Source organism: Rhipicephalus sanguineus, chromosome 6 (genome assembly GCF_013339695.2).
Source record: "Rhipicephalus sanguineus isolate Rsan-2018 chromosome 6, BIME_Rsan_1.4, whole genome shotgun sequence".
Classification (NCBI taxonomy): domain Eukaryota; kingdom Metazoa; phylum Arthropoda; class Arachnida; order Ixodida; family Ixodidae; genus Rhipicephalus; species Rhipicephalus sanguineus.
Window position 1 is genome coordinate 111,320,565 of NC_051181.1, and position 26,826 is coordinate 111,347,390.

At 46.8% G+C, this 26,826-nt stretch overlaps 1 protein-coding gene across 1 annotated transcript in view; it reads left to right on the plus strand.

The window, feature by feature from the left end:
- The window catches only part of LOC119396173 (cadherin-like and PC-esterase domain-containing protein 1), a 131,255-nt gene that overhangs the window by 63,563 nt on the left and 40,866 nt on the right, over positions 1-26,826 (plus strand). Inside the window, exons 6-9 of the mRNA XM_037663263.2 lie at positions 975-1,059; positions 4,241-4,430; positions 11,855-12,035; positions 25,720-25,895. Of these exons, the coding sequence (XP_037519191.2) occupies positions 975-1,059; positions 4,241-4,430; positions 11,855-12,035; positions 25,720-25,895 (632 nt within the window). The remainder of the gene's footprint in view (positions 1-974; positions 1,060-4,240; positions 4,431-11,854; positions 12,036-25,719; positions 25,896-26,826) is intronic.

A 26,826-nucleotide genomic window follows, 5' to 3' on the forward strand; every position in this document is an offset into this window, starting at 1 on the left:
GGCCCAAGGAGGCCCAAGGAGGTTACTTGGGCCCCACGACTCTCCGACAACACTACAGTGATCTCCAAAGGGAGTTTACGTGTCTCTTTAAACATAGTCTTATACGTGGCAAGACAGAACTCACACAGAATAGTCAAATTACTCTTTTTTTTATCTCCCCGACTCGGGCGTCGCCTACGGTAGCGGCTGCTAGGGTGTCCCCCCCCCCCCCTGGATCCCCCGGCGGCTTAAACTCCTCAGGACCGATGAATAAAGTTCTTGACTGACTGACTGGAGCAAAGGCTTTTCCTGCTCTCTCTGGTTGTATTATCCGCCGTCAGGCTCGATTTTCTTTGTATTAATTATTCTTATTCATTATGTTAACACTGTTTTTGTCTTCCTGCTTTCATTTCTACTCGAATTACTTTAAGACAGCGGAGGCCGTATTCCTTTTAGTACCCACTGTTAACTTGCTTCCGACGTTTTCTTCATGTTTATTGCATCAAACAACAGAAATGCAGTCGAAGAGGAAGATGAAGAATCCGTAAACAGGGGGTGGCTGCTCGAGCCGACATTTCGACAAGTGGACTTGTCTTCTTCAAGGCTAGAACTGATTTCCTTAGCTCTCATATGTATATGCTTCGTGCCCTCTCCAGAAGCGGACCTTCCTCTTCCAGTCGAAGAGGAAGGTAGTCGTAGTGATATCAAATACAAGATCATATTCATCGCTTCTGTAAAACTGAAATCGGCACGGCTAATTTGCAATTCGTGAAGTGCCGATTGCATGTGAACATCGTACGTAGGATTTTACACGCGCATAGCCTTTAAACGCGTAAAACTTGCAAAAAACTCGAAGTATACTAACTAGCCAGCCACTAACTAGCCAGTATTACTGATAATAGTGAGCTATGTATGTATCTAAACATGGGAGTCATGGTGCAATATTATAGGCACTTGTGTGCATCACTTTGACTATTCTAACTGTTTCATCGCAGGTGAACAAGATCCCTGGCTTAAAGAACGTTCTGCTCAAGAAAGATGCTTTCTGCAACACCATGAATGACGCAAGAAAGATCCCAGGTGGGAACGCCAGATTTTGTACATGTTAAAAAAATATCGGGCTTAATTTGTACTGATTGATCGCACTTTTATTTATCTGCAGAGTTTCGGTCCGCCCGACATATCGACTTGCGCATGGGTCAATATACAGAATATTTGAACGCCGAGACATTAGGCATCTAATCCCCTAATACTGCCGTACATACATGATCTTGGTTAACAGTATTATTATTTATTTTTCGGCTTGTTGGTAGCCATTTTAAGAGCGCAATGATTTATAAGTCGTGAATATTTGAGCGGTATGGACTAATTCCGGCATATTAGTGTACATAAAAATAGGCATAAATTAGGTTTTTCCGATAGAATAGTGAAAGCGGTATACGTCTCTACAAAGGTACTTTATTGAACAGGAGGGCAATAGTATTAGGATATGATGTATTTGTTGTTCGTATGCTTATTTTCTGATTATATTATTGGGGTCTGTACCGTTTGAAAGCGCGTCGTGTTTACGCGAAATAAAAATCAGATACTGAGCGATCTTTAATAAGAACACAACTCATACCACCGCAGTCAGGCCACTAGGGAGAATACATGCCGTGCTGCAGCTATATTCGGCATTCACGGCCACTTCAGTGCACTTCTTTTTCGGTTCTGCATATAAAATGCCCATAGGGATTACGGAACAAATATGCCTATATCTGCTCAAGAATGGTTGCACTCCGCAATACTGGAAGTGAATGTGTTCTATGTCTATACTTTGTTAAATGTTCCCTGCAGAGATACATCACTTTACCTTTATGACTTCAAGGCAGCTGATTTCGTTCAGTGCTAAAACTGCTTTCTAATTTGAATATTGAAAATGCTACGCTTGTACCGAATAGGCTTGTGATAACATTGAGAAGTGGTGTATTACTTTTCGCGTGGATAAATAAATTTCACTTTTTTAGAATGACGTGTAACGCATGACAAAAGAAAAACTCAATAAATGAGAATAAAAAGATACTTTTTGATTATCACTGAAACGAGGAGCACTGTCACCGCAAAAAAAGCACAACACTAAGGCTTTTGTGCTTCGATTAATTCGGGTTGCTCGGCTCCCACGTATTTCCTACCTAACAAAACAGGTGAAGTAACACTCGTATAAATATCTCTGTGGGAAGGCTTGAACGATTCGCAAGCTCTACCGCAGCAATCAGTGATTGCCTTCGGCTTTCATTTACTTCGCTGAGCACGCCTGACGAAGGGGGAAGAGGGAGGGAAGGAGGGGAGGATGGGAGGATTGGAGGGGGCTCTTGCAACAGTGCCCGTCTACTCGCAGGTCAGACCGATAAAAAAAAAGAAATACACACTGTCGGAGGACAATTACTGTGATGCATTTTCACGCTGTAGACTGTGAGAGAGATGCATTGTGTGCGATAAGAACGCCGGAGGAGAAGAAAAAGAAGGAGGACCCTCTCCTAACAACACGCGGTTGAAAGAGCCGCAAAGCCGAACCTTCTGTCCCACAGAAAGATGGCGCGCAAATGTCGCGCGGTAACAATCTTCTCGGGAGAGAGACACGGCCGCGCTTTCGATGGGGACGAGTCGATTTGCCGATATTGCCGCTTTCCTCTCTCCGCGCGCGCGAACACGGCCGCTCTGCTTTTGTGCGCGCCTCTTCAATAAGCTAATGCACTGAGCAAGTTGTGGGCGGTTTTCTTTTGAAGCCGCGCGCACGAGCGCGCGCTGCTCTCGCTTCGTAACAGAGATAAGTGTCACAGTTGAAGCTTTCTTTTTTTTCTCCTTTATTTTCGGAGCGCTCGTTGCGTGCCCCTACTAGCTTTCTTTTCCGGCGCCACCCCCCTCTTTTTCGGCGCTGTTGTGCCAATTGTTCAGGACTGTTTCGAACTTTCTAGCTCTCTCTCTTTCCCTCTTTCTTTTTCTTTAGCGGCGATGTTATACATAAAGGCGTAGTACCTTTTGATCGAATGCGTGAGCCCGATAACTTGCGAGAAAGAAGAACAGATGACAGTCGAGCAAATAAATAATGCGTACCGCTAGTGTAATTCGTGCATTTGGCTTCTGTGTCGTAGAAATGGGCGGAACTGCTGCTCCTTTAGAGATCTAGGGCATATAAACTCAGACAAAGAAGACGTGCGCTATCAGGCAAGGAAAACGTTTTGTTATGCTTTCGCGAGACGTGGCTTTCGATCCTCGAAACACTTATAATAATGAGGAACAAGCGCTTTACCATTGTGTGGATGCTTTCAAATCGAAAACTCGATTGTCTTTTGGGGTTTTTTATTGCTGCTGTCTTCTTTAGACATACTGTTCGATAGAGTGAGTGAATAAACTTTATTAAAAGTCCGGACGAGGCGGGGGGAAGAGGGGAAAAAATAAAAAAGAAGTAACAATAGAACGTAGTATTAGTAGCGAATGCAGGGTGTCTTTATTCAATATGTTTATTACGTCATCTATGGGGGGTGTAGTTGGTGTAGGTGTCAATGCGGCCACAGTTGTGGCGAACGTAAGCTAATAGTGCTACGATCATTGATTGCCGTACAACCGTTACTATCACATGCTGCTATGCCTATAAGGATGTAATGAGCGGTGTTGTAGGACATTCAAATGTCGGGGGTATATGCATACAAAAGTGGCACTCTACTGAAACTTTACCTGAATGTTCAGATTCGTCTGAGGTATGTATAAATGTGTACCAATCTTGATATAGTTTCGTTCGTCAGGTGTTATTTTTTGTTCTCGCCTATTCTTTCATTCAGTTAAGGTAGGACTGCCGCCCAGAGATGTAGATAAGTGTATCTGTCCCGAAATCTTGGGCGCGTTGCTTTCGGAAGAACTTACCGGGCAGTAGACCGTAAGACAGCTAAAGTGCAGGTCCATGCTTCAAGCCATCGAAAAAGCACTGCGTTCTCAACAGTTAAAGCTATATACGCATTACACAACGTGGAAGTCTGGTTAACAGCGTAAAAGAAAGATAAAAAATGCATAAACGAAGTAGTACGGTGTGCATGTTTGTTCAGTCTCCTTTTTCTTACTCTACATTAGTTTCGAATTACCTGTAACCAAACTCTATCGTTCAAACTAAAATTTGATCATATAAGGCTCCATCGATGACTACTCTGTGACCCCCTACTTTCTCATTTGTCCTGTCTGGGCCTAACTTTGCCTCATTTACCTTACCCTGCGTGTTTGCTGGATGCAGGCGTGATGAAGGCTTCTCTGGTGCCCCTGTGCTTCGTGCTGCCCAGTCAGTACCAGCAGTTCGTCAACGTGGCCGATGCGCTGGGCTACTCGGCGCACTGGATGCTTACACCGCTCGCCCCCGGAGCCAAAGAGAGTGCCCCCGAGGCACTGGACATCTTTACTCCGCTGGGTAGAGCTCGCATCCAGCAGTGAGTTTCTGCACCACTACAGTCATTCACCTTTGCTTGCAGAATGTATGCTTATGTGCGCTGACAAGAACAGTTCACTGGGGATCCAAAACGAATGCTCGACACCATTTTTACACCGTGACTCTTTATGCCCAGGTTCTGGCGGATCGCGTCCGTAGACAAAAGACGCTTAGATTAACAATTTTAGGTGCCCCTCGCCCCTATAGTGCACATCGCCTCGTCGCCCTCTCGCCACACCAAACACGGTCCCCTCACTCCACGCCCCTCTCCCCTCGCCACAGGTGCACCTCGCTTTTTCGCCACCACCGATGCCCTTTGCACAAGTATCGCGAAACTCGGCGGCGTAGGCACTTATCACTAAAGGGCGAGACAGACGGTACGATCAGGGTGTCTACCGACCGGGAAAACCGGGAAAACCGGGAATTCTCAGGGATTTTGGGTAGTCTGGAAATTCTCAGGGAAAACTCAGGGAAATTGTGCTCCCATCAGGGAAAATCCACAGTAACTTTATTGAAAGGCGACGAAAGTCCGGGTAGCGCTTGCTCGATATTTTGTGAACGCATTTTTCAAATCAAACGGCCGCTGCGGCTGCGGGGAAGTGGCGCACCTCGATGCTGTCATCGCCTTCGGAGCGGTGAAGTAGGAGAGAATCCGGCTAATGCGTGGCGTGCGGGAACCGCGAACCACGACACATCGTATCGCGCAATGTCGTCAGGGTGTTCTGTGAGTACGCGGTGCAGTTCTGTCATCTTTCTCGCGCGTGCTGTGCGTTAGCGCCCGATATGGTGTTTTTGTTATCGCCGCGTGTCAAGTAACAAGCATGATTAGTTGAAGAAGCGGTAGCAGTAGATGTAACGAGCTTGTGTTATCTTGCAAGCGATCGCGATCGTGCAGGAAGCGGATGTCTTCGACAAGGCTCGTATCTGGCAAGCCACCCCGATCGGCGAGAAAAAACACGCTTGTTGGCTGTTATCGGAGAGCTCACTCGCTCTGATCCCGAGCTTCAAAGATGCTATTTAGGACTCCGTGAAGAATATAATAAGTTTCCAGGCGAGAGCTAGCGTAACTAACGGGCCCATTCACAGAAAGTGGAAGCTTTTTTCTTTCTTTCTTTTCCCGATGAGGGCACTGCTGAAACAAGTTTTAGGCGGTCGACTGAAATTTCGTGGATGTTTGCTAAAAAGCCGAATTACAAAAATTTTCATAACCATGGCATAGCGGCGACCGAAATTCACGACACCGGCACGGGTCCCACATGCTCGATTCGGTGCGCGATGTCGGAAAACAGTAACGTTTCCACCATAATCGGATGTGCCGTAATTCAGGCTGTTGCCGTGCTCTCATGCGATCTTAGCCCGCAACTATATTGCTTTTTTTTTGCGATAGCAATTATATAGACACTCCAACGCGATTTTTTCGCCTTCGCCATGATCTTCCTTATCAAGTCCAAATCGCGATTACATCACCCCGCGCGTCGTATGCTCCATGTGCGAGTGAAAGTGCGCGAGCGCTGCCGACGAACGAGGCTTAAGCAGAGATGAAACGAGCCGACCGTCTCATTCGCGCGATGGGCACATGGAGATAGGAGCCGGCGCGTTGAGAAGGGGGGGGGGTGTCTGCGTGAGTCCGACAGGAAGTGCGTACTTTGTACCAGCGGGCGTGGTCGCGTGCGCCGGTATCTTTAGTGGGGACCAGCAGACGGCTCATAACTTTGTAGGTGTTGTGCTCTAATTGCAAACCTTCCGTTGAAGCCATAGCAGTGGCAGATCCCAGGGAGGGGGGCGGTAGCGGCGATTGCCCAACCCCCCAAGCCAGCCCCCGACCCCTCCCTTCAGTGCCTGTCGTCCACCTCCTTTGTCAGGCTGCTTGTCGAGTTTGCCCCCTTTGTCAGATTGCTTTGCCTGCCACTGTCCAAAAGGGTAAATAGAATCTTTTCCCTGCTCTCTGCCTCTCATTGCTCTACCCTTTCCTGCTTCCCTATGCATTTCCAACGAAGGCTTCTTAGGCACCGCCATAATCCCCTCTGGGCTGTTGTAAATATGCGTGACCCACCAAAATGCACTGCTGAGCGTTGGCTTCAGCCTTTGTACACCCCCCCCATTATGTACCTGAATCCGCCCCTGAGCATAGATAGGGCACTTGTGTTAGTGCAGCGGCTGCGTTTCCTGAAGGAGCGAGCTGCTACCCTATATTCATATAAAATTCATTTGTTGCTATCGGATTTACTATTTTGCTCTCGCGGTGAAACTGTGACTCTTTTTTTCTAACGTGGTATGGTTTTCAATGTTGTGCGTTTGTGGAGAGAAAATGGTTCGGTTGGGCAACATGATAGCAAAGGCGTTGCATTGCTGTGGGCAACGCGCGAGGATTTGACAACCCGCAGCAGCAGAACAAGCGCAATTCCACAGTGCATTAAACCCGCATTTGTTTCGTCTTTACATGTGACAATCAGGCAAGGCATCTAACTCTGATTGCTGCATCTCAGGCTCAACAAAATTGATTTTTATTACGATAGCAATTATATGGACAGTCTCGGCTGGATTTTGCCGTCGCCGTCATGCACCCTATATGTATAAGTATGTATATATATATATATATATATATATATATATATATATATATATATATATAAACCCGCAAAGAAAAATAATTCACAAAAATGCTTCGGAAGCGTGGAATCGAACCAGGGACCTTTTGCTCCGCAGCGAGTGGCGCTAACCACTACGCCACGAAACGCAGATCCTCCACGTAGCTAACGGCGAGCGTTATATACACACCCTTTACCGCTGGACGGGCTCAGACACGGCCGGCGCTTATAAGCGTTTCTTCTTTACCGGCGAGATGGCGCAAGGAGCGCAACGGGCGCATTTAAAAGTCGTCGGCGAACTCGCTCGCTTCTTCTTCTATTTGCGCAGGGAGAACCTTGCCGTTCCGCTGTCTGCTCGCGCGGTTTTCTCGTGGTGAGGGGAAGAGGGATGTTTCGAGCTTTCACCATGATGTCCGCGCTCATGTTGCGGAGCGTACGAAAGTCACTCGAGCTCAAGGGACGCCGCTAAACGAACAAACAGAAGATGAGCGCGAACTATCAAGTGTCACAGCTCGACACTTGAAGCACGCTAGTTTCCTTCGCTGCTTCGGCCGCCTTTGCAGCAGGAGCGCTGTTCAAACTGAGAGTATCCATTGGCGAACCTCACTTCGTATAGCATTAGTTTCTTGCTATCGCATTCATTGCTTCGCCCTTGCGGCGAAACTGTGACTTTTTTTTTTCACGCAAAAAATTAAAAAAAAGGTTTTTCATGTTGCCATATTAGTCGAGCATTCTTGTGGCATTTTCAGTTTAAGATTAATCCTTCAGTAACTATGCCTTGCATGAAAGGTCGAATTTCGGTTGAACGAAGTTTCGATAGTATAACGAAGTGAGTTGCCGCTTTTACCAACTTCACTATATTGAGGTTTATCTGTTCTATGTACTATTCAAATGCGATTAAGTGGTTTTCATTTTCTAATATGCGTATTAGAGAGTGACATCACCGAGCGATATGGTCTCTACCCATCTTGACATAAAACGAAGTTCTGTTTCACTCAGGGAAAACCTGGAAAACTCAGGGAATTTAGAAATGTCAACTCGGTAGGCACCCTGACGATTTTTCATGCGATTCGACGTCCGACACAGCGGAGGGGAAACCGGAATGGTGACTTTTCATAGCATCGTACAGCCAACATTCCCTCTCCCCCACCGCCGCGTCGGCCGGCACATCGCATGGAAAATCGTACCGTCTGTCTCACGCTTAACCGTTGTGCCCCTGAAAACCAAGTGAAGCCGCTGCCGCAGAACGCGCAGCCGCAATCGCTGGCTTCCGTCCTACGAGTAGTAAAAGGGCTTCAATTTATTTTGTCTCTGTAGCAGTTTAAAGCAGTAAGCTACACAGCTTAACATCGCTAACATTGTAAACATTTTGTCAAGAAAACCAGCATATACTTCATCGCAGAAGTTCCGTTCAGCACTGTGGAGGCTACAGGGCCCCTTATCTAATAGGATGGGCGAAAATTGCTCACTATGTATTCATCCGTGCCGCGTCGTTTGCTAAGCGCCCCACTGGCGTCTGCGTGCACGCGTTCGGCGAGCGGACGGCAGCGTCGAAAAAAAAAAAAAAAGGAACATGGCTGTACCCATTGACGTTCGTGCCCTCCGCCTCTAGTTTACCACGCCGTCGTCGTCCGCTGCGTGGCGCGTAAGTTCCACACTGACGCTTGTATTTGCTTTAGAGTTATGTCCTGACGCTTCGACAGCAATGTATTCGTGACTGCATTGCGCTGTTTCCATGAACCATTATCAAGTTCCCGGCATGTTAGGCTTAGCAGGTGTGGCTAGACAAACAGCTGATCTCGTCAATAACGACCGAACGTACCTGATATTTTGTGCTCATCGTGAGCTGGCGCAAAGGGATGGCTCATTTCACAATTTAGTTGTTGCTGTAAGCACTGTGCGCGAGTGGCAAGCGCAAATTCGGATCGAAACGGGCGGTCGCGTCTGCATGGGCGCTGCCATGTTGGTTTGTAACCACAGTTACCGGCAGTTACTGATGCAGCAATGAAAGAGATACGACGTAAATACGATGAAGAATAAACGTATCACTTATTAATGTGAATCTGCACAAGCTAAACAAGGGTAACTGCCTCAACCCTGCGAATTGTAAGGTAATTATATCTGGAACTGTGTTTTGCTGCGCAAGCATGTGACTTGCATACACCCTGTAGCTTTGGCACTGCTGAACGGTAGTGGTGAGATGGAGTATAGGCGTTCGACTCAGCACTTACGATTAAAGGTGTTCGGTCATGGGAAAGTTCGCGTGCAGTACTTCTTACTTCCTCAAGTTAGGGACACCTCCATATCTGGCAAGATTAGCAGTTCAGTATATTTCTGTTTTGTGTTCTGTGAACCGCCATTTAATTATACGTAAAACCGGCGTCGTCCCGAAAACTCGTCAACTTACATTGCCATTTTTATTTATAGCTAAATTTATATGCTAGACACAAGGCTTTATTCTGAAATGTCAATATAATACATGAGTATGCAATTTCGAATAAGCGCAGTGTCTCGAAATTTTACCACATTTCTATGTATTACAAATATCTGTTTTTGCTGATAGAGTTTCTGACAATGAATGATAAATAAATTCATTTGTTTACAACTGCTTCAGTTAAGCAGTAACTTCGTTTTACGTCATTGCAATGCCGCGACGTGCCTTTCAAAAAAATTCTTTTTCTTTGAAAGCTCAGACGACACCGTTTGGATGCTTCTTGTATACCGTAAGAAAAAACAAGAGTCGCTTGGCTCTTTTTTTTTGTGTGTGTGTGTGTGTGTGTGTGATTCCTGACTTGTCACGTGTATGACCCTCTTTAAAGCGGCACATTAACTCTATCTTGGAGAAACGTGAGTCCCACAACTGTTCGAAGAAAGTATAATGATCTCCAAAGAAAGTTCACGTGTCTCTTTAAAGAGTCATATACGTTTAAAGCCAAGACTCACAAGAAAAAAGTCAGATTTTTTTTTTCTTAGAGTGTAACAGGGTTCAAACTAATATAATCGTTGTTTACGGCTTGTCTCTTAAGGCGTGGCTTTACGACAGAGGCTCTCTCTTGCACTTTTATTATTAGTTCATTCACTTCGACCCATAATGGCACGAGCTGATCTCGTAACACCGACCCCTTCAAAGAACTCTCAACAAGGACGGGAGCATCTCCTGCCTGCACGCCCAGGGCTCTTGCTTTGAACAGAAAGGTGTTAGCGAGGAGCAGTATATTTCGCACTTCCCATTATGCAAGTGTCACCGTATGTTCCGAATCACTAAAGAAAAGTAACAAGTCACCCGCCATATATAACATAGCGTGGCCCGTGAAGGGCCAAGTCTGGATCGTAAAACTCTGCGCGTAAAAGAAAGACCACCAGAGCTGCGTTCGGCCGGTTTACTTGCCAAATGCGTTATTTTTTCGTTTATTCTCGTTTTAATAGATTTCCTGAGCCTACACTTTTTTCTTCTCGCTGTGAGAACGCATCGAAAACGACTTGTTTTATTGTCACGCATGCGCATGGTCGTCTCAAACTTTTATGCTAGACACATGTCGCAAGCTTTAGGAAACTGACTACCTCGGTTCCCTGCCGCGGCGGCTGCTTTTAGATGCAGCCAATATGCATTAACTCTCCTGTACCACGCATCGCTTGGGCGTGAAAGAAACGCTTGGACATCGAAATTGTTCCGAAGTAGCGGCGCCTCACGCAGCACCCGTACTCCTTTGGGAAGTAATAAACTCCACGTCCTGCGCTCCACGACAAGATGAACGTGTGGTAGTGCGATCGAGTGATTAAGTCGTGTTCTTCTTTCTTTTTTCTTTTGGCTGCTTTGCTGCGTATACTCAGGGCATTTGGCATTAGACGCATGTCGGAACTCGGTGTCTGTGCCTTACATGTCTCTGTTAGACACAATAATAATGAAAACTCATTGCTATAATGAGAAAGCCAATACAATTAGAAAGTCACCTTCTTTCCTTCATTCATAGCAAGGGTGTCGTTCTGGCAGACTTGATGCCTTCGGGTAGTATGCGAGGGATTATAGGTCAGCTGCCAGCTCGTAAAACGATCAAGAGCTACGTGACGCCAACAGGCAGAAAAAAAGTGTTCCACACTCGCCGTCATGGCTGCGATCGGCGCTTACTAACCATTCCAGGTTTAATTGCACATATATAGCCCATAAAGTGGACGGAAGGATGACCGCCGCCGTAGCTCAGTGGTAGAGCATCAGACGCGTTATTTTAAGGTCGCAAGTTTGGTCCCTGCCGGCGGTAAGTTATCTTTTCGTCCACTTTACTTTCTTCACATTTATATCCTAATTAACACAAATAACATCCCCTATACTTTCCTATGCATCACTGTCTGTTGGTTCTCATTAATATTGTGTCTAACAAAGAAAAACGAGCTCTTAAAAGTCATCTTCTTTCCTACGTGTCTGTGTGTTTTTGTAGATTGCGCACTAAAAGCTATTAAGTATGTATTTATAACCAGACCGATTGAGCACTTTGTTCAAATACCGTTACCACCACTTTCAACGCGCAATACTCTCACTCACTCACTCACTCACTCACTCACTCACTCACTCACTCACTCACTCACTCACTCACTCACTCACTCACTCACTCACTCACTCACTCACTCACTCACTCACTCACTCACTCACTCACTCACTCACTCACTCACTCACTCACTCACTCACTCACTCACTCACTCACTCACTCACTCACTCACTCACTCACTCACTCACTCACTCACTCACTCACTCACTCACTCTCAATCAGGATCTTGCTGCGTCAGTAAGCCTATTTCAGGCGCTTACTTGTAAATGCATTACCTGCCCCAACCTTGTGCGCAGAGCTTCGACAAGGCGTGCTGTGGTTCAACAAGCTCTATCGGCTCCGTTGCTGGTGCACGGCCAGCCGGTCAGCCTGCGCGTGTTCGTGCTCATCACATCGCTGTCTCCTCTGCGTGCCTACGTGCACACCGAGGGAATGGTGCGGCTGAGGAGCTACCGGGCGGGTCCCACCTCTGCGAAGGTGAGCTCATCTATACAAGTGTTGAAAAGTTGGACTTGTTTACATCGTCTGAAATTAAGCATTGAGCCGTAGTTGAAGAACGCACAAATAAGCAAAAAAAAGAAGCAAAAGAGAAAAGATAGTAAGCACTTGTACTAAGCCATAGTTAACCATTTCGCTACCGTTGACGAGTGTAGTCGTCACGAGATCTTGTAACAAGATGACCGATGATAAGTATACTCGTCATACTTGTGTTTCTTCACGCTATATGGCCAAACTTGTCCATGTTGGGGCATCTATGTCTCGACTTTCATTTTATTGCCATTTTTAATTGTATTGCTATGCGGTGAAGCCGCCTTCGAGTTATCTTTTTTCACGCGATTAGTGAACTAAAGAAGCCCCATTGAATTGAAAGAATGGTACCCTTTTATTCAGAAAAGAAAGAACTCTACAAATTGAGCGAAAAAAGAATTCGGTAATTTTGGCAGGTTTTTCTTTTTTTTCTTACGGTAGCGAAAAGGGTTAAAGAATGCAGGGATAAACGAAAAAAAAAGTTCCTTTCTAGCAACTTCTGCATGAACAAAGAATGACGAAAGCGTTGATGAATTGACACTAAGTAGACGTGAATACTTTATCTCTGCTTAGCGAGGCTCTCGTTGCAGTATGCGTGAACTGTAGTCCTAACCGTCGGCTTCAAGTGGACAGATCTCAACGACAGTTTACACTTGCGTATCTTCACGTGTGCACCTTCACGTGTGCGCGCAGAGCTTTTTAACCGCTCCTTCTCTCTTTCTCTCTCGCTCATCTTGGATCGTCAAAGATTATGTTCCTTTCGGAAAGTTTTAGGAACGGCCACTGGAATAAATCTCCTTCTTCAAAAAAAAAAAAGTACTCCAGAAAAACTAAATTTATTTTATATATATATAATATATATATATATATATATATATATATATATATATATATATATATATATATATATATATATATATATATATATATATTTAATAAATAGCTCGGTCTCTACGATACGTGCTCGGGGAACAAGGGAGCTACTCGAATTCGCTAAGTGATGGTTGGCAAGGTGACCAGATTGTGAAGTTGTGAAGCTACGCATAACGGCCGCGTCAATCCTGCTCGCCGGCGTGCGGGCATCACGCCGAGAACCAAGGGATGACCAACGAGTAAAAGTTGCGGTATGTCGACGGTGCCGAAACTGGGAAACGCGCTCAAAATAAAAGAACGCTAGTGGTATACATTGATGTAAGGGTAAAGCTCCACGAAAGATAAGGAAAAGATACACAGAGGCAACCGCAAGAACCAAGGCCTGAAACGTTTGAAAACAGACATAGTTGAAAGAGAATTTTTATTTAACTTAGTTTCTCTCGCGAAGATAAAATAACGAGAGTAAATCCAGAAAGGTGCCGCGAAGTGCAGGACCAATGCGCAGGACACATACTGCATGCCCGTCACGAAGACGACCAATGAAAGCCTTTTTCATCCCCCCCCCTCCGTTTCCCGGTAGGCTTTCTGAAACTGAATTTTGTTTTCTTTTCTTTTACTGGCATCCATTTCTAAAACGCGATGATCCTTTCGCTTTTCTTACTTTCCTCCATTTCACAAAACTAAGGTGATAGCCTTGCGACTTCACAGTGAAAAAACAAAAACAAAAACAAAACAAAAAGACAGATAAAGGAATGCAACTCCTCCAACGGGTGAAACCCACAACCGTGGCAAACAGGACGCTCTGACGCCAATTGCAATGGCCATGTATGTCACGCCTCTTTAAGCGGAGGCCAAACGCTATAAACAACCAAGCGCAGGCGAAAACTTCAAGGAAACACTTTCTCCGTACACGTTCTTGCACTCAGCTCGCGTTTCTTGCCTTTCGTTAGATCTCAGTTGCTTTGCTTTCTACCTTCGCGCTGCGTGTGTGCAACGGGTTGCAGATATACAACTACGCCCAGCGCTCGCCACCAAGCGTCGCCATTTTGCCTGTACATCCTGGTCTCAGATTTCTTCCCAACCGTGTTTTCTTTTTCTCCCTCCAAATTCTGTCCGTTAAAAATGGAAGAGCACAGCGCTCTGAGCGAACGTGCGAAGGTTACTGCGATGCGCTCTTTAAAAAATAATAAACAAAGAAAGGAAACGCCGTTTAAAAGAAAACGCAGGGAAAGACCGCTCTGTTTGACTAGTTCCGTGCAGCGGATGGAAAGCTGCGGTCCGCCCAATCTAACCGTTCGTTCGGCAACGCTGACAGAATAGAAGCTTGTCCGTGGGATTAACAGCGTACAATGAGCGAGCCAGTCTATCTTTCTGAGAACTGCACAATCGATCATGGGTGCTGACTGGCTGACACGAACTGTATAGCCTTCGCTGCGTGGCACGTGGCACGCTTTTCGGGGAAAAATAGGAAAGGTTAGGTGGGACAGTTTATAAACGCAGACACATGCGTGGCGACGATGATTTGGCTTGAAAGAAAAGGAGGGGGGGGGGGGGAGGACAGAATCGCGAGGTTGCGACGCAGCGAAATAGAGGCTTACTGGGGAGCAGCGTTTCGGGAAGAAAATGGGCTGGGACAGAAACAAGGGCAAGACTTGTAGGTTAAAGGAAAAAAAAAAGCAAAACAACAACAACAAAAAAGCGTTGTTCGGAACATGCGAAGGTAGAGGGTGAAGAAACACACGGCGAAAGGCGTTACAGGGAAATGCACCATCCTTTCCCCGTAACGACTAAGTTGGCTGAGCTTCTAGGAAGACCTTGAGAAGGGAGAGAAAACGCCGGAAAGTGGCGCGCATTCGGCCTCAACGCGATTTCCTGACTTGACAGCGCAAATAAGTTCGAGCAATCGGTTCTGCCTGCTGTCTCTTTTCGGCCCTTATCGTTGCGCTTATATTCTCCCGAGCCTCTGCTCGCGAAAGGCGTCTCCTTGTTCCCGCGAGTATAGTTCGTGCTTCGCGCGCGCGTAGCATTCTCGCTGTTCCGTGCTTTCCCGTCGCATCGCGTTCTTTCGGCGCCTTCCCTAAAGTTCTTGTCCTAGCGCATTTTGTTTATTTTTATTTTTGTATTACGTGTCTTCCTATTTTCGCCGAGGGCTTTGCTGCACCATGAGCAAAGGCGTCCAGTGTGTGTGTGTGTGTGTGTGTGTGTGTGTGTGTGTGTGTGTGTGTGTGTGTGTGTGTGTGTGTGTGTGTGTGTGTGTGTGTGTGTGTGTGTTCGGGAACAGCCTGCCTCCCGAATTAGCCTTCCTTACCATTCGCGGCGTCTTTCTTTTTTATTTATTCATCCATCCTTTCAATTCAGTCGTTCTCTTTCTTCTGTTTACTTCACGTCTTGCAGGCTCAGAGGACGCAATACTATTTCCTTCGCCGACAAGGACGAAAGCTTTGGGAAGGTTGCTTCCCATTTTCCTTTGGCCTTGCAGTGTACCGTTCTTTGCCGCGCGCCTCTTGCTTATTTTTTTTCTGTCTTTCTCTGGCTATATCGAACACTACAACGTAGGTAAGCTGGCTGAGACGCGATGCAAGGCGTTTTTTCTCTTATTCCTCGAACAAGGAAGTCTCGGTAACCGGATTGGCCACCTTCGTGGCTTACCATTTTGTACGGAGTCGACCGGAAATGCGGAAGTCGGGTGGACGTTCCTTTTCAATGCGGCTTCCGAAAGGACTCAGAAACAGAAGACCATCCGTTATGCGTAGATGAAGTGAACACTGCATGAAGTATTACAGAAATAAAAGGAAGTACGCTACGCAGTCCAGTCGAGAAGTTGGGCGTAGTGTGTTCGCGGCAATCGATCCTGTTATTCTCGGTTGAAGATCGAAATACGTATCGGACGCTCGAGGGCGCGAAAAAGAACGAAAGTTTCAGCAAACGTATGCAAGGGCAGTGAATATTTTAAGAGAAGTGAATCTTCCATCTGCGGGTCTGTAAACAAAGCTGGCCGTATTCGATACCTCGTCTGCCGTGCGAAGACACGGCTCCGCTAAGCTAGAAGGGTTGTTCGCGGCACTGAATTGCGTGATCAGCAAGGTAGTAAATAGGGAGTTTTAGCTTGTAACGTATACTTCTTTACGTTACCGTTACCGGATTACGTTTACCGTTTTACCGGAACTCGAGTTTTAGTAAAGTTTTTTAGCTGCCCAAACGTAAACCTTTACGTACGTACGTAAACTTTTACGTTTGCGCAAACCACTAAATGGTGATGATAACAGCATTTAAACTACATTTAATTTAGATAATATTGAGTTACGCTGCGGCAAAATCATATTAAAGAGGTTTTTGGCGTGTGCAGTATCCCGGTATAAGCGAAGGGGTGTAGCAATACCAAGTTACCAGGCAATGGTGTCGACATCTTGTGACGCTTCTCGCAACCACAATCATGGACACGTTTGTTTCCGCTTAGTGTTCTTGAGGGAAAAAATTATTAAAAAGGCAACTCATTCGTAATAACGCCGCTGCAAGGCATTTACATTGGGAGTAGAATGCCCGATGTTTCTGCAATAACAATTTTGTGCTCGCCTGGTACACCTTGGCCCCGCTAGATGGCGCCACCTATCCAGCCTGTCAGCGTCTTTAGGCCTCTCACGTTTGCGGACGTCGCTCTAGCTACTCTAGCCTCGGTAATCCGGCTGAAATAAGGTGATCGTAAGTGGCGCTCGCACTTCGGCTTATTTTGACTCGGCGGCTGGAGTCTCCGCGAAGCGGATATCGCGAGTAGCCACGAACGAAGGTGGATTTGCGAGATAGGGCCGTAAACGTAAAGCCTATGCGGCGAGTAGTTTACGTTCCGTAAAGGTTCGCGCATGCGCAGATTCCATCCGGTATCCGGTAACACGGTAACGTAAAGAAGTATACGTTACAAGCTAAAACTCCCTAATGTTGCGCTCTTCAAATGTAGAAAGTTCAGCACGGTTGTTGTTCGTAATCTTAGCACTCACACGCACCACCTAACAATTGAGACATTCTCTACGATCACAGTCGAATCGCTAGACGCCCTCTCCAGCGCAAGATATCTCGAAGGCTATAGGCTTTTGTTACACTGCAAGGGGGGCCGAACATACGGGTTTACATCGTGCCCGCCGCGTTTTCTCCCTCCTCCTACTCGATATGCGAGATGCAAGAGTGCGTTATCGCATCGATCACGTCTCTCATTCATCTCTCTATATCTCTTATCTCTTCAATCGCATTTTTCGACACCTAAGTTCAGCTAGGGTAGCCAACCAGACGCCTTCGTTTGTGCGTAACGTCTCGGCTTACTTACACCGACGCCGACGCCTACACCGGAATTTCTGCGAAGCGAGCTCTTTAACGCTACTGCGTTCTCTATCTTTGGTTCTCTCTCTTTCTCTCTATCCTTTTCTTTTTGCCTTTCGTGCTCTCTGTTTTTCTGTTCCTCTATCTTCTTATGTTATGTCTCTCCTCCTTTCCCTCCTCTTCTCTCTCACTTCCCTTTCCCACTCTCTTGCTAACTGTACTATACAAGGTTTTGCTGTGCTCTGCTAGCCGCCCGCCTTCGGACGGTGAGTAGGCGGGTTCGAATCTCGCCTCGTGAAGAAAAATCTTTCGCCTAGAATTTCTCTCTCTCTCTGTCTTTATTTCTCTTTCCTTCTCTCTCTCTCTGCTGTCGTGTTCTCGCCCATCATAGTTATTGCATCCCGCGCAGGAGAAGTCGGCGCCTCTATTTTGAGAGCGAAGCAGAAGATGAAGACGATGATGAAGAAGAGCATGAAGAGAGTGCGTGCCGGTTCATGATGATGGTTTGCTGGTGACTCCGCACTAATTACAGCGAGCTACAACAGCATCACTGTTAAAATGATGATAAATAAAATGATGATAATGATGATAACGATGGACATGATCACGCGCGCTTACAATTTCGCTCTCCGACGGTTTTCAGGGAGTAGAACTGGCTAATTATATTTTATTTTTTTTTCCTCTCTCAAGGGCATAGTCGCATATACTTGGTGCAGCCGCAGCGCCCTCTCTCCCCCCCCCCCCTTACACAGAAAACGTCAGAGGACTTGGGAGCACCTGTACCGTATCTTGTGTACCCGGGGCAAACGGAATACCTTTGGGCGACGAGACGGTATACGTAGAGTAGAAATCCTGGCCACTGTTACCCCGCGGTATCATCAGAATACCAAATGACGGGTCTACGCTTTATACGGAAGCAGATTCCGCCGGAAAACTCGCAACAGCGGCGCGAGCGCGTCTCCTTGTAAGAAGCGATGTCTCCTTGCTTTGCATTCGTATGCAAAGTCGCACATCCTGCGCATGCCGTTAAAGAACTACTTCGAGGCAAGCACGGGGTTGCAGTAACACCGAGGCAGCGAGTGTTCGGCGCTGTCACTGCGGAGTAACTGCATTTCTGAACAGGCTACTTACATGCACTCGCTAGAGTTCATTGCGAGATGTAAGATCAGAGTTTCTTTCCTTCTCGCCATCCACCGTCGCCTGACACTTTTTTTTTCTTTTTTTAAAGCCGCAATGACTCTCTGATTCACGACTTGGCAAGTGCATCGTAAATCAGGAAGTACTCTCTATTCTCGAGAGATGCACCGTCCTCTGCCCGCCTCTTTCCTTAATTTTTTTTCTCAACGTGCACTGCCGGGTTACTTCTCGAACCTCTGTCCTGCTCATCCATTCTCGTCTGACACTCGGTGCCTCGGGCTTTCCTATACACATCGAGCCGTTCGTGCAACGTTCAATCTCGCGATCAATATATTCGTTCGCGGGTGTTAATAGCTCGCAAACGACGTTTCGCGGCCAGTTAAGCTGACGGCCGGAAGTCGAGACGTGGAGCCGAGAGCGTCGCGCCACTTGCAGTGGTCCGCGCTTATAGGCTTTGCCACCATCCCTCGCCGAATGTCGGGTTCTTAGACAATGAATGGAGTGGCAGTATACCTATATCGGACGATATAAGACGCAACGATGTGAGAATGGGAAGCGCTTTGAGCAGGGAAAATTGCTCATCATGATATGTGTACACTTTCATCCCTGAAGAATGAAAGGATATAGCTGACAACGTCACAGCAGTTTCAAAATGAACGCTCAGCAATGCTTCTCCAGTTGGCTGAGTGAAACGTCCTTTAATTTATGTCTTCTTCCTTCGATACCGCTTTCGCCTTCTCGCACCTACGCACGGTCACGTTGATTCATTCGGGATGCGGTCGGAATAATTTTCTTTCCTTCTTTCAGTGCCAAATGGCTGTGATCTGACATATAAAATACCCATTTGGAGCTGTATGCAGCTATACCGTAAGCGAACTTCTACCAGTTAAGAGTCGATCACTTTCTCTCTCACACCTAGAAAATGTGGGCGGTAGTGAAAATTATTATTAATCTTATTATTATTATTATTATTATTATTATTATTATTATTATTATTATTATTATTATTATTATTATTATTATTATTATTATTATTATTATTATTAATATTATTATTATTGTGATAGCAATTATATGGACAGCCTCGGCTGGTTTATGCCGCCGCCGTTATGCACCATATATGTATACAGTGAAACCTCTGTGATACGAATCTCACGGGACCACCAAAAATATTCGTATCATCCGAAATTCGTATCACCAGAAAGCATGGAAAATTAGCATGCGACAAAAGAAAGCTTGCGTATATTTTCATTTCTTGTTTTTCAGGGCCGCAGCAACGTCAGGAAGAACCCTGAATTATTGTCAGTTAAAGGGGTGGTGCCATCAAATTTCGAGGCTATAACAAGCCTGTTCCGGGTTTCCTCCGTATGCAAGGACACTCCACACGAAGGGTCGGACACAGCAAACGTTTAGAATATATTTTAATTCACTTCCAAAGTGTACCTAAATGCCCATACTTCCGATGGAAACCCATCGCTAGCGCGCCAACTCTGACGTAGATCTACAGGAAGGGTAACGAAAGTTGTAGTGACGTCACACCAGATCTGCTGTAGTGACGTGAGTGACCTCCGGACCTCCGCCACCTCCGCAACGTACGTACCGGCTGTAGTGAACTAGAATATATTCTAGTTCACTATAGTACCGGCAAAGCATCGATTGCTACATCACTCGCCGCGTTTCTAACGCTTCCTGGCTAAGTGCGTCACAGCCTTGTGTGGTCACGTGACGAAGCCTCCTACACTTCTACGTCACTGCCCAACCTCGGCGCTCAGAAACCGAAACCGAAAGTTGTCGACATCAAAAGGCGATATTAAATTATTTAGCGAGAATACATGAGTCTTGCTGCGTGCATCATGCTTCCTGGAGCTATAGAAAACGCTTACAGCAAAGAACGCGGAAGCCACAAATTTGGTGGCACCACCCCTTTAAGTTTTTAGATGTCGGCAATCATACCAGCACTCGTAAATATGCGGTCCGTACGCGTGTATTTAATTAAGTATCCAGGTGCGTTGTGACCCGGGACAGCAGTAGCCCCTTCCAAGTTTTAGTATGCTTTTTTGCATGACACCGGAGTACTGCAGCTAGAGTAACGAAAGAAGCGCTTAGACGAGATGGATCAAGGCCACAAGACCACGGTCCTGTGTTATGATTTTGTTATGGCGGAGGTGTTGGGGATGTTTTTTGGGAGATGTACGGTCATGCCCGCACAAGTGCGACCTCAACGGTCGTGCATGTTGACGTCGTGAGGCCTGACTCCTTCGCCAAGACCGCCCTCGCCTTCTTTCGGTCCTCGTCTACCTTTCATAGGATATCTGACGCACGAGGACGGCACGTGTAAACACAGTACAACGACAGCTGCCCGCGTCAACGCGTTAGAAAAAAAAAGCATGGCGCTAATGCCCTCTCTAATCTAAACGCGGAGGCACATAAGAGCCTCAAAGATTCGCGCACACAATCTCGCAGGCCGTGACGCGTCTCTGAAGGTTTATTCTGACCATAAGGAAAGTGTTTTTCTTACACTGATCCTGACGATTTGGCGGTGTGGCGCGCATGCCCACGCTTGCGTTCTCGCGCTCGCACGTGCATGGCGCGTCTTCCACGACAGCGCGGACAGCACCTTTTCGTAGCTGGGCGGTAGCGTACGTTCGTATTAAACCTCGCTGGGTGAAAATCGGTTCGCAACAACGGTACTCCATTACATTGCAGGCCAATGGGCCTTGGCCGGGACCAACGAAAAATTCGTATCACCCCGAAATTCGTATGAGCTGTGATCGTATCACCGAGGTTTCACTGTAAGTATATATATATATATATATATATATATATATATATATATATATATATATATATATATATATATATATATATATAATAGTCCCAAACAAAATTAATTCAGGCTCTGTCCTTATACCGACGGCAAGTTGTCTTTTCGTCCGCTTTGATTCCTTTCCACTTATGTCGCAATTACTGTAAACACTAATGTTTAAAACTTAATAAGGTTCCCTATGCCTTCCTTGGCTTCACGGTCTGTTGGCTTCGTTAGGTAGCATACCAGAACGCGATATATGATGCACTTAACTGTGTCTGTGGGACACAGCCAAATATCTCTAAGAGACAATTAGGCCAAGGAAAGTGTAGGGGACATTAGTTGTCGTTTTTAACTGTAGTGCTATAATTATGACATAGTTAAAAGCAATTAAAGTGGACTAAAAGCATCCCTTCCTGTCGTTGGGATCCGTAGCCACGACCTTCGAATCTGATAATTGTATCTGATAACGTGGCAGTCTAAATAAGAGCGCGGGTTGCATGCGCCAGCTGGAACCCTACGACTTTGTGTCGTGGGAATGTCGTGACATAAATTCAATTGTTTTACTCGGTGGCGCATGCCACGGAATTGCACTTAAAGTGGCCCTGCAGCACTTTTTCAGCATGGTCAGAAAACGCTGCCGATCGGTAGTCTAGGCTCCTGAGAACACGTTAGCCAAACATTATAGCGCACCACATGGCCTGGAATTTACAATTAATTTTCAATGTCAGCTATAGGTCGCTCGCCCTTCCCTAGACAAATGATGCTGTAATCCAAAATGACCTCGTCATAAACACAAAGGCCATAGCCGTTGGCTGATTTGAGTATTGTGAGCTGAATAGTTACCGCGGCTGCCACGGGATGCCTTGACAATAAATTACACGCAGTATAGAAGTACACCAGCGCGGTCGCGGTTACACTGAAAGTAAGATGCGCGATCAAAAAAAGAAATAAAGAAAGAAAGTGGTCAAGGACGTAGCTTTTTGCTCCTTTCTCTGGTCGTACTTGACGGATTCTAAAAATTTTGGAGACAGTCGATTCGTGAGGTAGTAAAGTCCTTCAATGAAGTGATTCGATGATCACTTGAAGAAGTGTCGCAGGGCCCCTTTATGATGCGCCCGCCTTACTTATACCCGCGTTTTTTAGGCAGTATTTCGTCACTCTCTTCAGCGGACAATGGTGATGTGTGGGGCTTTTCCGAGGCGCACACTTTCCTCTCATTTACACATCCAACGCTCCCACCTTTTTTATTCGGTACGTATCAAACATGAAAAAACAAAAAGCGTAATCGACAACTTTCAACCAAAAAATTCGGGGACTGAGCAATGCCGTTTCGCCGGGCTGAGAAGCACGCTGGAGAGGGCCGACGAATCCCAAGTCGAATTTCGGCTGCGCACCTTTCTCGGATGTATACCGTACTGCATACAGAGGGCAAGGCGCCACTCCGTGGAAAGAAATGGTGCGTGGAGCGACTCGCTCATTTCCGTTTGCCGCGGCGTCCCGGACCGAGGCTTCCCACCGTGCCCAGTTACTCCCTTATAACTCTCCCCACAGTACCTTCGCACCCTTCTTTCCCTCACCCCCCCCCCCTCTCTCTCCTGTGTCGCGCCGCTTCGTGGACTTCATTCTCGCGCAGCGGGCAACCGTTCTTGTCTATTCCTCATCGCTTCCTCACGACCGCACTTGACTTTCATGAGAGGAACTGCGAAACGGCACATTTTCGGCAGGGCGAAGCGACCCGCTGGCGCGCCCTACGCGCCCTTAAAGACAGTCGTGGCCGTCGGAAATACGGGTAAGGGGGAATGTGGCGTCCCGGGCTCGCTGGCAATATATGCTTCCGCAGGAAATAAAAAAAGAAAGCAAGATCCCCCCCCCCCCTCTTCCCCCACGAAGCTTGGGGCTGTAGTCGCGAAAGCCTCGACTCTGACGCTCGAAAAGAGGAGAAACGCATACGTTTCCTGTATCTGGGCGGCTCGCAAAGTGGGCTGACGACGACGGACGACAACTTATTCATGCCTCGCCGCGGCGTGGATTATGCGTAAGGCAAGTGTAGCGGCCAGAAAATGGCGCCGACGGAACTACTGGATTCGAAACTCCGGAGCCAGGGATCTCATTTGTGCGCTGGGTTATACGGAGCGGAGAGTTGCGGAACGCTGTACTTACGTGGTTGTGCTTTAAACTTTATTCTTCCTTTATTTATTATTTCTTTCGCTTTTCTTTCCTTCTGCGTCGTGCTTCTTTTTTCAGTTCGCTCCTAGTGCGGGTGATGTTTCCGTTTATGTTCCCTGACGTTGTATTTCTAGGTCGGGGCATTCTGGCATTGCAAGTTTTTGCAGCTTGAAATGCGAACAAAATTGCCTGCGCTGTTGTATCTTTTCTGCAGGCTGTCGCGAATACGATAAACAAGAATAACAACAAAAAAAGAAAACCAGGAAGTGTTTCCTGCGTAAGATCATTGCGCACGCTTTGGAGCCAGCGGACGAGAATCATTGGTGCCTGTCATGACCGGTGTACTCTATACAGGAACAAACTCGCATTGTACGCAGACAATGAAGCAATGTCTTAAATAGCTCAGTCTAGCGGTTTTGCAAGTTATAATCTTCGTCCCGGAATACGCGTCTACGATGTGTGTCGGTTGCTCTTATACTGATACTTTAGTATGCCTTAAAGGGGCACTGACATCAAATTTCAAGCTCAAGATGTGTCCTTCATACGATTGTTCGGTATGCATAAGTATTTTTGTCCAAGTTTGAATGGCGTCCGTCACCTGGAAGTTATTTTATTTCGAGGGCAAAGAGCGTACGAAAGCTCAAAGGGGCTTTCATCATCCTGCGACATCGACACTACTGTGACGTGTTCGGTGTGGCGCATACCATCCCGATTGACGATGCACTAGTAGCGATGACGTCGGCGATTCGAGTGTGCGTACGCGGGCACCTCTTCGTTGCTGCTTGGAACGGCGTCCATTTTTGAATCGCTGTTTTGCAAAGCGTCGAAGCGAAAATGATTCGCGACGTCGCGAATCGCGGCGATTCCAAGTTCCAAAATGTCGTCTTCAACACTAGTCGACATTTTTGACGAGGTTGCTGGTGACAAGGCATGACTGAACGTGTGCGCCTAGCAGACGAAATGTTAGCTGGGCGGTTGAGCCTCACGCCACTCCTTTCTCCAGATACGTGGTCAGCTGGGGCGCGGTCTGGAGGTGGCGCTGCCGACGCTAAGAAATGGCGGGCTTGCCGGCCGTTTCGAATGGTGCTAGATGCCGGTTATCTAAATCAATAAAAAGTCAGTTTCGCGGCAAGGGCGAAGCAATGAATGCGATAGCAAGAAAAGCGGTGCGTGATGGACGCGCTGCAACTACCGCACGTCCATCACTACCCGGCAGCTACTAGACAGTTTTAATTTCACGTACGTAGAGACTTCACGTACGCAAATGTGAAAAGTACACGTACGTTACGTGCACGACATCTGAAACGCTTTTAGCTACACGTACGCGACGCGCGGTGAGAGCTACCACGTAGCTCCATCTGCTGGGAATCATGAACACTGCGGTAGCTTGTTCGAGCGCCCGCGCGAGAAGACAGCGGAAGGGCAAGGTTCTCCCTGAGCAAATATTAGAAGAAGCGAGAGAGCTGGCCGACGCCTTTAAGTGCGTCCGTCGCGCTCCTAGCGCCATCTAGCTGGTAATGAAGAAACGCTTATAAGCGCCTGCCGTCTCGGAGGACTGCAAACGGTAAAGGGTGTGTATATAACGCTCGCCGTTAGCTACCTGAGGGATCTGCGCTTTATGGAGTAGTGCTTAGCGCACCGCGCTTCGCAGTGAGAGGTCGCTGGTTCGATTTCGCGCTTCGGAAGCATTTTTCTGATTTATTTTTCTTTGGGATATTGATGCATATATACATACTTATACATATACGCAGCATGACGGCGGCGACGGCGCCGGCAAAAATCAGCCGAGACTGTCCATATAATTGCTATCGCAATAAAACACATATTCGTCCTTCAGTGGGATTTAGGGTCGCGAATCGCTACTATGGGGTCGATAACTACTCGTGGATGCAAAAATCTTGACATGCGTAAACTTGATGTTAGTGCTCCTTTAAAGAACTACAGAATGAAGTCGCTGAAGTTCATGTGGAGCCTTTCACTACGGCATCTTGCGGAGCTCCTCCTCCTCTACCTCTCAGCTCATTTCTACACCCTTGATGTATGTCTGCATCATGCGTATCGATTCGATATCCTCTCTCTTCTGTTCTTGCACTTTCTTAGTATACATTCCTTGTGATGCTAAGCCATGCTGTAATATGGCCTGCAGAAAACAGCGTCACCTTTTTTTTTTGCTAACAATATATACACTCCCCTTGATATGCCAAGCGTCATCAATTAACGAAAACGCACGTTTTCTTTTAAGGGGAGGCGGTGTGCAACGTACATTGTCTTTTGCTCCAGAAGCCACTGGCCTCTCAGTCTGACCCCGCGGCATTCTTTGTTCTTTCCTTCTTCACGCAGCCTGGCATGCGAGTGCAGCCCCTGTCTCGCTTCTGGCGCTTCGTGGAGCGCAACTACGGCCGCCAGTCTCTGCAGACGGCACTGGAGAGCCTCTCGGACGTGCTGGTGCGGACGCTGCTTGTGGCTGAGGCGGTGCTCCAGTCGACCCCGGCTGCGCAGGGACTCCGCAGGTCCAGGTTCGTAGCACCGCTCTTTCTCTCCAGTGGCACTGGGGGTTGTATTCTCGCTTGTTGATGGTATTAGTCTCGCGGTAAGCGTCGGCACTCATATGTTTTCCTCATCACCTCTGCGATCTCTGAGGTGCTCCATGTTCTGGACATCGTCAAATTCCGCCGTACTACCAAACCCCGTGAAAGCGCCAATTTGAACCATTCGGGGAGACGGTAGCAGGCCTCTGGGCCAATCAGATCTGAGGTGGCGAATTCGACAGCATGGGGGAATCCGAAGATGTACAGAATGGCTCTCATTCTGTTAAGTTTACAGTCGCCGAGAAGAGACAAAAAAGAGCCACATCTCCTTTCTCGCTACGCCGCATCCGTCCACGAACCCTTGAATCCTTCGTATATGGTACGTATGATCAAATACTTCTCGTCCCTCCGTTCCTCAAATGATTTCTTTATACTGCATGTTAGACAACGCGAAGCTACGAAAATAGTTAGGCCTCTTGAGCATCTCTTTTTGCATTGATTAACTTGTAGTCTGTGAGTCTTTCATGTCCAGGCGAAAAACTTATGCAGTATGTTTCATTTACACTTCAGTTGCTAGTAACGCGTCGTCCTGTCTTATTCAGTCCTTCCTGTTGTCGTTTCTTCTGCGCTTTATTTCATAATGCAAGTTTACCAACTCGCCCAACTGTCTTGGTTGGTTTACCTGAAGACAAGCAGCTTATCTTTGAGGCACAACATACAGCTGTTGCGTGACAGCAAACCCTGTACACCAGCATAGAGAAGCAAATCAAATGCAATGTTGTTGACCTCTTTGTCTTTCCTCTGCATTTCGCTTTCTCCCTCTCTTCGCGTGAATCCTCGCAGAAGTACAGAAAACAGACCGGTATTCAAGTCGATAATATTTTGCTTTTTCTGAACCACCGAGAAGGTAATCAAAACA